This window comes from Chiloscyllium punctatum, chromosome 25 (assembly GCF_047496795.1).
Source record: "Chiloscyllium punctatum isolate Juve2018m chromosome 25, sChiPun1.3, whole genome shotgun sequence".
NCBI classification, from domain to species: domain Eukaryota; kingdom Metazoa; phylum Chordata; class Chondrichthyes; order Orectolobiformes; family Hemiscylliidae; genus Chiloscyllium; species Chiloscyllium punctatum.
This window is the reverse complement of record NC_092763.1, coordinates 23,236,048-23,247,223: the sequence shown is the minus strand read 5'-3', so window position 1 is coordinate 23,247,223 and position 11,176 is coordinate 23,236,048. Positions and strand designations below refer to the sequence as shown.

General features: G+C 41.4%; 1 protein-coding gene across 1 annotated transcript in view; it reads right to left on the bottom strand.

The window, feature by feature from the left end:
* Nucleotides 1–270: 270 nt before the first annotated feature.
* The window catches only part of LOC140495624 (sodium- and chloride-dependent neutral and basic amino acid transporter B(0+)-like), a 40,372-nt gene continuing 29,466 nt past the window's right edge, over nucleotides 271–11,176 (bottom strand). The window contains exons 11-15 of the mRNA XM_072594622.1: nucleotides 9,360–9,478; nucleotides 3,822–3,921; nucleotides 2,262–2,371; nucleotides 1,991–2,161; nucleotides 271–420 (exon numbers count right to left, since the gene is read on the bottom strand). Coding sequence (XP_072450723.1) covers nucleotides 271–420; nucleotides 1,991–2,161; nucleotides 2,262–2,371; nucleotides 3,822–3,921; nucleotides 9,360–9,478 — 650 coding nt within the window. The remainder of the gene's footprint in view (nucleotides 421–1,990; nucleotides 2,162–2,261; nucleotides 2,372–3,821; nucleotides 3,922–9,359; nucleotides 9,479–11,176) is intronic.

The following is an 11,176-nucleotide window of genomic DNA, read 5'->3' as shown; positions in this document are numbered from 1 at the left end:
ACTTGAGACTGATCTATGATGTTTCAAATGCCAATGAAGATCTAGCAACCCAAAACATTTTAACAACATTCGAGCAGACTCTCATTATTGTGAAAAATACTGTAAATCTGTATTAATGTATCAGAAATGTGACTTTCCACAGGATAATCTTGACTTTAAAAATGATTATTCAGATTGAAAAATATTTAAAGTCAATTTGCCTTCAAAAGTTTCACTCCAAAAAGAATGTTTATTTACAAATCAATCACAAACTAAGGAGAAATATCTTCCCTAGAGCTTTGATATTATATCACGAATATTTGGAAGTTTCACATTGCGAAGTTGTTGTTCAGGGTTAATCTGATTTTTGTATCTTTCCCCTCGGTGCTCCTCCAAGCTTGGACCCCAGTCTGGTGTTGATGTGCAAGCTGCAGTAATTCTCTGTGAAAAGAAAGACAAGAGGTTAAATAGCTTATGTTTGGCATTTTTGGACTATAAACAGAATGTATGCTGGCAGTTTTACATTCTATGCTTCTTAAGGCTTGAATACAATATTGCTTGTTACATTGAACAGAAATTATTTGGTATTGTTCCAGTGATCCAATTTACTGGATTTCTAACAGAATAGGTTCTGGTCATTCTGGATTCCCCACTGATCCCAAAATACTAGCCCTCAAAATGTAGGAATTAATGGTAGATACCTCAGTAGTTAAAAAATTGGTCTAGAAATTGAATTCCCTTGTGTTCATTTTACAGGCATAATTGAGGTGTCAAAGCTTTCAATAATATAGATGACTTACATTGTATGCTTTGCATCCTGTAGGGTATCTTTACCTGTTAAGGCAATGCTATGTTATCGCCTTTAGCATAAGAACTAGGTGTGGGGAACATACTAGTAAGCAAAAAGAAAATTAGAGGGAACACTGACACCATAGTATTGAAAGATCCAACAGCTGTTTATTTCAGCTCATTTACATATCACATTCATAGGCACATTAGGCCTTAGGCTAACATTAAACGATTTGGCTACTAAGAGCAGAATCTTTTCATCAGTGCGTAATGCTTCAGGTAACTCAATTTAAGACAAAGTTAAAATCTTTATACTTTCAGGTCACAGATTATAGTGCTGAGATGATTTCATGATAAATGTATCTGGGAATTAGACTGGCATACTGATGGCGAGACAGAACATAACTTGTCTTTTCTAATTGTTTGTTGTACATTTAGAAGCCCAAAATGCATGTGCCTTCTCAGGAGGCAATGAAGATGAACACTTGAAACTTCTGCACTATTCCTTGCAAATACAATCCCCCAAGTTCAAACGTGTCAAAAGTCTGTTTGTAAAAGTAGTTAGCCATTAACTGCAGCACGCACCTTATAACCTCACAAAGCTGAGATCTAATTTCCCGTGGTCATATCATTAACCTCATTAAAGGTGCGCAGATTACATTGCTTTATAGTGATATGTGATTGGGTAGAAAAGTAGAGTTGAGGTCAGAACAGCTACCATCATATTTAATATAAGAGCAATAGGCCTTATTCCTGCTCCTATTTCTTATGTTCTTATTTTGTTCAATGCAAGAGATCAAAATCAATTTCAAGGTCATCATTTTTTAACCTCAGGAATCTAATTCAAATCCCAATAAGACATGTGGAATAATAATGTTATTTGTTTCCCAAATGAGCACACACATGTCCTGAATAAACACCATAGTGGTTTCAATGGATACAAAACTGGCAACTTCAGGCAGCAATAACACAAGAATGAGTGGTATAAAACAAATTCTTGTCGACACCATTTATTGTTGGATGCTCTTCAAACATGAGATTAAAATTGCTAGATTGAAAACAGAGCTCAGGACAAATGCTCTCCAGCTCTCTTATATATATCTGCGTTCCACATGTCTCCATCACTTTTGCTTTAAAAAATAGGAAAGTACTCTATATTTCTGTTCTGACATCCAAAACCTTATCTGAAACAAAACTAAACAATGGCAAATTGTGACCTTACCTTCCACAAAGTGGTGCCCTCAGCTTGGACAACTCTCAACACGGCCACAACGGGGATCCACATAATACAGAAGATGATCATACACCAGCCCAGTGCCACTGCCCAGACAGGGTATTCAACAGATCCATATGTTGGTGGGGTGAATGTTGTTAAGGACCAGATTATGATAACCTGAGTGAAATGAGAGATTACAAAAAAGAGATCAGATATAGAGCGTCTATCTGTGATTCAAATGTTTTAAGTCGAAATCAGTAAAAAGATATCTCCTTACTGCCAGCAAACATGGAGAAATGAAAAACCAGCACACTCTCCACCAGAGCCAGAAGAGCCAAGTCCTTTCCCCAATCATCATCTCAATGTCCTTGATGAATCTGTTTGCCCCTGTGAACAAAAAGGAAGCAAAGAGTCACATTTTCCTCTCTTTTCAGAAGGTGATAAGGAAGGCAAGTGGAATGTTAGCCTTTATTTAAAGGAAATGTTGTATAAAAGTATGAAATCTTGCCAAACTTCCGCAAAGCACTAGTTGGAACACAGATAAAATACTGCAACCGGTTTGGTCCTCTTATTGAAGGACAGATATACCGGCCTTGGAGGCAACAATTAGAAGTTTCACTTGGCTGATTCCTCGCGTGCAGAGATTTTCTTTTGAGGAGAATCACAGAGCCATACAACTTGGAAACAGACCTTTCAGTCCAACCAGTCCACACCAATCATAATCCCAAATTAAACTAGTCCCACTTGCCTGCACTTGGCCCATATTCCTCCAAACATTTCCTATTCGTGTACCTATCTAAATTTCTTTCAAACATTGTAACTGTACCCGCATCCACCACTTTGCCTGCAAAGTCATTCCACACTCTCTGTGTGAAAAAAAATTGCCACGCATGTCGATTTTTAAATCTTTCTCCTCTCATCTTAAAACAGTCCCCCTAGTCTTGAAATCCCCCATGCTTGGGGAAAGACACTTGCCATTCACCTTATCAGTGCCCCTCATGATTTTACAAACCTCTATAAGGTCTACCCTAAACCCCCTTCGCTCCCGTGAAAAGTGTTTCAGTCTAACCAGACTCTCCTTTTAATTAAACCCTTCATTCCTGGCAACATCCTGGTAATTCTCTTCTGAAGTCTCTCCAGCTTAATAATATCTTTTTTACAACATGGCGACCAGAGCTGGACACAGTAGGTTGAGCAGGTTGGTCTGCACCAACTGGAGTTTTAAAAAAATGAGAGGACACCTTATTAAAACATAATATTCTGAAAAGAATTGGCAGGGTAGATACATTGAAATTGATTTCCCCTATGGAAGACTTCAGAATCTCAGGGACAGATCTCAGAGTATGGTGGCCCATTTAAGACAGAGATGAGGAGGTATATTTTCACTCAGAAGATGGTGAATCCATGGAATTCTTAACTGCAGTGGGCAGTCAAGGCTGGATTATTAAGTACATTCAAGAGTGAAATGGGCAACATTTCATCACTAAGGGAATCAAGGGCTGTGGGGAAAAGGCTGGAAGGTGGAGTTGAGGATTATCAGATCAGCCATTATCTCATTGAATGGCAGAGCAGACTCAATGGGCTGAATGGCCTATAACTGCTCCTATGTTTAATGATTTGAAAGTCTTATAGGATTTTCTAACAGGATGATCATTTTTCTTTTGTACGCATCTGTGACTTAACCGATTGGACAAGTAAAGGAAGCTTCTTTTTAACAGCCATCTTTTAAGTGAAGGGCACCAGAAATTTCTCAATAGGTTGATTGCTCCTTTTGAAGATACACTGAGACCAATGCTTCTTTCACTTATGGATGTCTTTATGTTTGTGTTGTGCTTACCATAGATCCAGCTAATCCCAATGAACTCCAGACCACCGATTATCAGGAGTGCCCAGCCAGCACAGAAATGATCAATTAAATTCACCCAGTAAATCCCAGCCTGAGGAGATAATGGAATTCTTTAAAATACTGTACATTACCATAATACCAAAACTAAACAGTTTTTTTTTCTTCAATACAAATTAGCCAATATGAATTATGTTTCAGAAAAGTTTGGCTTGAAGGTTAGGACCTCAGCAATCAAACTTCTTTAGACTGAACACTGAGGTCAACAATTACTGACTGTAAGTACTGGCCTCATTTTATTCCATTTCTCTTTGCAGGTTTTGACTTAGAACTTCTTTTATTTTTGCTTTCAGTTGGCAACCATTCAGGATCTGACCATTCACACCTTCTCCAGCCACATCTTGTATTACTTACATACTATTTGCATTAGAGCTGAAAACGTGTTGCTGGAAAAGCGCAGCAGGTCAGGCAGCATCCAAGGAGCAGGAGAATCGACGTTTCGGGCATCAGCCCTTCTTCAGAAATGAGGAAAGTGTGTCCAGCAGGCTAAGATAAAAGGTAGGGAGGAGGGACTTGGGGGAGGGGCGTTGGAAATGCGATAGGTGGAAGGAGGTCAAGGTGAGGGTGATAGGCTGAAGTGGGGGTGGGGGCGGAGAGGTCAGGAAGAAGATTGCAGGTTAGGAAGGTGGTGCTGAGTTCGAGGGTTTTGACTGAGACAAGGTGAGGGGTGGGGAAATGAGGAAACTGGAGAAATCTGAGTTCATCCCTTGTGGTTGGAGGGTTCCCAGGCGGAAGATGAGGCGCTCTTCCTCCAACCGTTGTGTTGCTATGGTCTGGCGATGGAGGAGTCCAAGGACCTGCATGTCCTTGGTGGAGTGGGAGGGGGAGTTGAAGTGTTGAGCCACGGGGTGGTTCCTCATTCCTGAAGAAGGGCTCATGCCCGAAACGTCGATTCTCCTGTTCCTTGGATGCTGCCTGACCTGCTGCGCTTTTCCAGCAACACATTTTCAGCTCTGATCTCCAACATCTGCAGTCCTCACTTTCTCCTTGAAGATACTATTTGTATTAGTCTTGCATTATCAACTCTTTGATCATTTAATCTTTCCTGTCTTTCACCCTACTGTAGATCTTCCTATTCATTCTAATTCCACATTCCCACTCATCATTTGTTGAAAACTGTTTCCGACTTCTCTGATGAAATATCATCAATCTGAAACATAAACACTGCTTCTCTGCTTTCAGATCTGCTGAGCACTTCCAACAGCTTGTGCTGAGAGTTTTGATTTCCAACATCCCTAACCTTTAGTTTTTGCAATAATGACTGCTTTTTCATAACCTCTGGCCTTCTCTCACACCCACTAGTATCATCACAGGATGGAATTCCCAAAGGCAGTTGGTTGGGAGCTGGTGGTGGGAGTTGGTTGGGGAGATATAAGATAATGAGTCCATCACCTTGCCCCGATTAAATCCGGGATGGCGGTAGGTTATGTGCAGCCTTCCTAACCCAGGCCTTTTGGGACACTTCAATAGCCTCTTCAGGCTACTAGGATTCTACAACCAGCAGCAGAGTTTGTCAAATGGGCAGACTTGAGCAAGCTGCCTAAAGGTTTGGAGGAATCTTCCTTTGTTTGGTCATCAATGATGCTCCCATGCAGTTAGATGCTTGCCACATTTAGATGGGAAGCTTTGATGTGTAATTTAGTGTGGCATGGTGCAAATGGCTGCGGTGGTGCTAACGACAAGATGCACAGCAGCAGTTTATTAAGGCTGTGCTGACAGTATGTATAACCTCTACCAGCCAGAAGGATAACAGGAAGTGCACGGGTACAATGCTACATCCAAGTTCCCCTCCAAATCACACACCGTCATTGGGTTAAATTCTGGAACTCGCTATGATCCCAGCTAATGGTATTACCCCACGAGTCAGATCACAGGCAAGAACCCAACTTGATCGATCATAACTTTATTTGTTTTGGCTTTAGCAAAGTGGTGTCTCACTGAACCTCAAGTAAGCAATGCTGTAGCATTCCTTTAACAATAAAACAGAAGTTTAGTACAAACACAATGATTCAAAGTATCGACTTACAATTCAAATCCAAAGATTTTACACAGATGATAAAATTATAGTTTCATTAATCCCAAACTACTGCTTGTTAAATTGAAAAGAAATAAACCAGTTTTGAATAGCATCCAAAACCTCACTCCTAGTTTAGTATCCAAAGCACCATTCATATATGCCCGTAACAGTATTCCTGTACGGCGCACTTTAGTCAGTTTAAGTTATTTTGGCACTACAACTTTTAACCGGGTACTGCAATAGTATTTTCCTGAAGCTATGAAAATCTTGAGTTTCACTGCACTCCACTTCAATAACCACTTCTGTTTTTCTTTTAATCAGGTCAGGAACCAACACTAACTGTTCACTTTCAGTACCTGACTCACTATATCCTTTGGAATGGTTGGGATTTATCTCCTGGCTGGGTGGGATTTATCCCAGGATTCTCTGGGAAGCCAGGAAGGATTTGGTACTGGGTAATGAACCCGGCCAGATGTTAAATTTGGAGGTAGGTGAGTACTTTGGTGATAGTGACCACAATTCAGTTATGTTTACTTTAGGGATGGAAAGGGATAGGTATATACCACAGGGCAAGAGTTATAGCTGGGGGGGGGGGGGGGGGGGGGTAAAGAAATTATGATGTGATTAGTAAGATTTAGGATGCGTAGGATGGGGAAGGAAACTGCAAGGGACCGGCACAATTATAATGTCAAGGAACAGCTACTGTATGTCTTTGATAAGTGTGTACCTGTCAGGCAGGGAGGAAGTGGTTGAGTGAGGGAGCCGTGATTTACTAAAGAAGTTGAATCTCTTGTCAAGAGGAAGAAGAAGGTTTATGTTAGGATCAGACGTGAAGGTGCAGTTAGGGTGCTTGAGAGTTGAAAGTCAGCCAGGAAAGACCGAAAGAGAGAGCTAAGAGCTAGGAGGGGACATGAGAAATTATTGGCAGTTAGGATCAAGGAAAATCCTAAAGCTTTCGATAGGTATATCAGGAATAAAAGAATAACTAGGGAAAGATTAGGACAAATCAAGGACAGTAGTGGGAGGTTGTGCATTGAATCCAAGGCGATAGAGGTAACGCTAAATGAATATTTTCATCAGTATTCACACTGGAGAAAGACAATGCTGTCGAGGATAATACTGAGATACAGGCCACTAGACTAGATGGGATTGAGGTTCATAAGGAGAAGGTATTAGCAATTCTGGAAAGTGTGAATATAGATAAATCGCCTGGGCTGGATGGGATTTATCCTGGGATTCTCTGGGATGCCAGGGAGGAGATTGTAGAGCCTTTGGCTTTGATCTTTATGTCGTCACTGTCGACAGGAATGCTGCTAGAAGACTGGAGGAGAGCAAATGTTGTCCCCTTGTTCAAGAAGGGGAGTAGAGACAACCCTGGTAATTATAGAGCTGTGAGACTTACTTCGATTCTAGGTAAAGTGATGGAAAAGGTTATAAGAGATAGGATCTATAGTCATCTAGAGAGGAATACGTTGATTAGGGATAGTCAACATGGTTTTGTGAAGGGTAGGCTATGCCTCACAAACCTCATTAAGTTATTTGAGAGGGTGATCAAACAGGTGGATGAGGGTAAAGCGGTTTATGGTGTATATGGATTTCAGTAAGGCATTTGATGAGGTGCCCCACGGCAGGCTATTGCAGAAAACACGGAGGTATTGAATTTAGGGTGATTCAGCACTTTGGAATAGAAATTGGCTAGCTGAAAGAAGACAGAGGGTGGTGGTTGATGGGAAATGTTCATCCTGGAGTTCAGTTATGAGTGGTGTACCACAAGGATCTGTTTTTGGGCCACTGCTGTTTGTCATCTTTGTAAATGACCTGGATGAGTGCGTAGAAGGATGGGTTAGTAAATTTGCGGATGACACTAAGGTCGGCGGAGTTATGAATAGCGCTGAAGGATGTTGCAGGTTACAGAGGGACATAGATAAGTTGCAGAGCTGGGCTGAGAGGTGGCAAATGGAGTTTAATGCAGAAAAGTATGAGGTGATTCACTTTGGAAGGAGCAACAGGAATAAAGAGTAGTGGGCTAATGGTAAGATTCTTGGTAGTGTAGATGAGCAGATAGATCTCGGTGCCCATGTGAACAATCCCTGAAAGTTGCCACTCAGGTTGATAGGGTTGTATACGATGTGTTAAGTTTTATTGGTAGAGGGATTAAATTTCTGTGCCATGAGATCATGTTTCAGCTGTGCAAAACTCTTGTGTGGTCGCACTTGGAGTATTGCATACAGTTCTGGTCACCGCATTATAGGAAGGATGTGAAAGATTTGGAAAGGGTTCAGAGGAGATTTACTAGGTTGTTCCCTGGTATGGAGAGAAGACTTATGAGGAAAGGCTGAGGGACTTGATGCTGTTTTCATTAGTGAGAAGAAAGTTGACAGATGGCTTAATTGAGATATACAAGATAATCAGAGGGTTAGGTATGGTGGACAGTGAGAGCCTTTTTCCTTGGATGGTGATGGCGAGTATGAGGGAACATAGCTTTAAATTGAGGGGTGATAGATATAGGACAAACGACTGCCTGCAATAGTAGTCGACTCTCCAACTTTAAGGGCACTTAAATTGACATTGGATAATCATACGGATGAAAATGGAATAGTGTAGGTTAGATTGGCTTCAGATTAGTTCCAGAGGTCAGCGCAACATCGAGGGCCAAAGGGCCTATACTGCGTTGCAGTGTTCTATGTTCTCTTCTCAGGAGCACTTCTCTGTAGAGTCATCCTGTTCCAAGGTCTTCCCAGGACTAAAACACTACTCAAGTTAGAAGTGTAAATGAAAGTTTCTCTTACTCCGCCAAGGCTGCCCCCCACCCACCCCCCACCAGGTTTAAACAAAACAGTTTCCAGAACTCGCTCCGAAATCTTAGGTGTACAAAGAGTCATACAGCATGGAAACAGCCCCAACTCGTCCATGCTGACCAGATTTCCTCAAATGAACTAGTCCCATCTGCCTGCCTTTGGCCCATATCCCTCTAAACCCTTCCTTTTCATGGACGCTCCCAAGTGCATTTTAAGTGTTGTAATTGTACAAACTTCCATGATTTCCTCTGGCAGCTTGTTATATATTCGCAACACCTTCTGTGTGGAAAAGTTGATCCTCCGGTCCCTTTTAAATCTTTCCCCTCTCACCTTAAACCTATGCCCTCTAGTTTTGGATTTCCCTACCCTGGGAAAAGAAGACCTTTGCTATTCCTCTTATTTATGCCCCTCATGATTTAATTAACCTCTATAAGGTCACCCTTTCACCAACCACATTCAGGGAATTAATTTTAAAAATTAACTGCCCCATGCTTTGTAAATGCCCATATTCTATGAAAATGTAATATCTCACATAATTAGATATTGGACTACTAATTAACAATTTATGTTTTAACTTCTCTTCTGAATCAAATCACATATCATAACAACTAGTTCATACATGCATAAGTCTAGCCGTCTATTAAGGGACTTTCCTACCTGTGTTACACAAATGAGGCCGCAAAGAAACAATAGAAAACAAGTCACAATTGACAGATAATGTCGTTTTGATTGCAGAAGTGCAGGGAACTGGTCCTGCAAGCTTGTCATAATTATTTCTGGCATAAACATAAAATATATTGAAATTTGAATAATCTCTACTAAATCAATGTCTTAATTAAGGCCAACCAGAGATTGAGTTGCTATAACTGGGAGCATGCACACCACAGAATGTACAAAAGTAGATTAAAAAAATTGTATTGCATTTTGCCTGAGCTCAAGATGGTCCAAAGAGTTTCAGCGACGTGTAGGGATTGTTGTAACTTCACTATTGGATACGTGCACAATAAGTTGCCCACCAATAGCAATGATATGGTGACCTGATCATTTGTGATACTGGTTGAGTGATAACTATTGACCAGGATACTGGGAAGAGCCCGCCCTTTATGCTATGGTATGCATTGTTTCCACACAAGAGGAAAGATGAATCCTCATTTTAGGGTTACTTTGATTATCTAAAAGACAGCAGTTCCAACAATACTGCACAGCTCAGCTAGGTCTGGGATCCTGTCCTCTGCAGCAGTCTCTGGAGTGAGGCTGAAGACCATCGGCTGCTCACGTAGAAATAACCATGGAAGACAGTCCTGGTGAAATGTGACCAGCTTATTAGCAGTCCTTCATAATCAGAACATCAATTAAACAGCAATGTGTATTTAAATTAGATTCTAATGTACGTTCAGCAGCACTTCAACATCATGCTTCAGGCAAAGGTTAGGCCGTGTTGAAACTTTCTTCACTGGTTGTGGAGCTTTTTTCCTATTTTCTCCTGAAATAATTCACTTCATTCTGCCTTAAAATACAGGAATCCTGTGAGAAAGTATGACCTTCAAATATTGGGGCAGAAATTAGGCCATTTGGACTTACAAGTTTGCTCAGCCATTCAATCATGGCCAATATGTTTCTCAACCCCATTTTCCTGCCTTCTTCCCATAACCCTTGATCCCCTTACTAATCAAGGACCTGATGAAGGGCTTTTGCCCGAAAAGTCGATTTCGAAGCTACTTGGATGCTGCCTGAACTGCTGTGCTCTTCCAGCACCACTAATCCAGAATCTGGTTTCCAGCATCTGCAGTCATTGTTTTTACCTAATCAAGGACCTGTCCATCCCTGTCTTAAATACACTCAATGACTTGGCCTCCACAACCTTCTTCGCCACTGAGTTCCACAAGTTCACCACCTTTTGGCCAAAGACATCTTTCCCTCTCTCAGTTTTGAAGGGTCGCCCCTTCACTCTAAGGCTGTGCCCTTGCATCCTAGACTCCCCTAGTCGTGGAAACATTTTCTCCATGTCCAATCTATCCAGGCCTGTCAGTATTCTGTAAGTTTCAATCAGATGCCCACCTCATCCTTCTGAACTCCATCAAGTACGCAGAGTCCCCAACCTCTCCTCATAAGACTTTCATTGCAGGGATCATCCTTGCAAATCTCTTCCACACCGCCTGAGAAGCCAGCAGTTCCTTTCTTATTGTTATTAGTTTGAATTTGTATCATAGAATCCCTACCGTGTGGAAATGAGCCATTCGGCCCAACAAATCCACACCGACCATCCGAAGAGTAACCCACCCAGGACCATTCACCAACTCTATTACTCTACAGTTACCCCAGACTAATGCACCTAACCTGCACATCCCTGGACACTATGGGCAATTTAGCATGGTCAATCCACCTAATCTGCACACCGTTGGATTGTGGGAGGAAAACGGAGCAAACCCACACAGACACGGGGAGAATGTTGTTTTCTTGCAGTTTAATTTAAA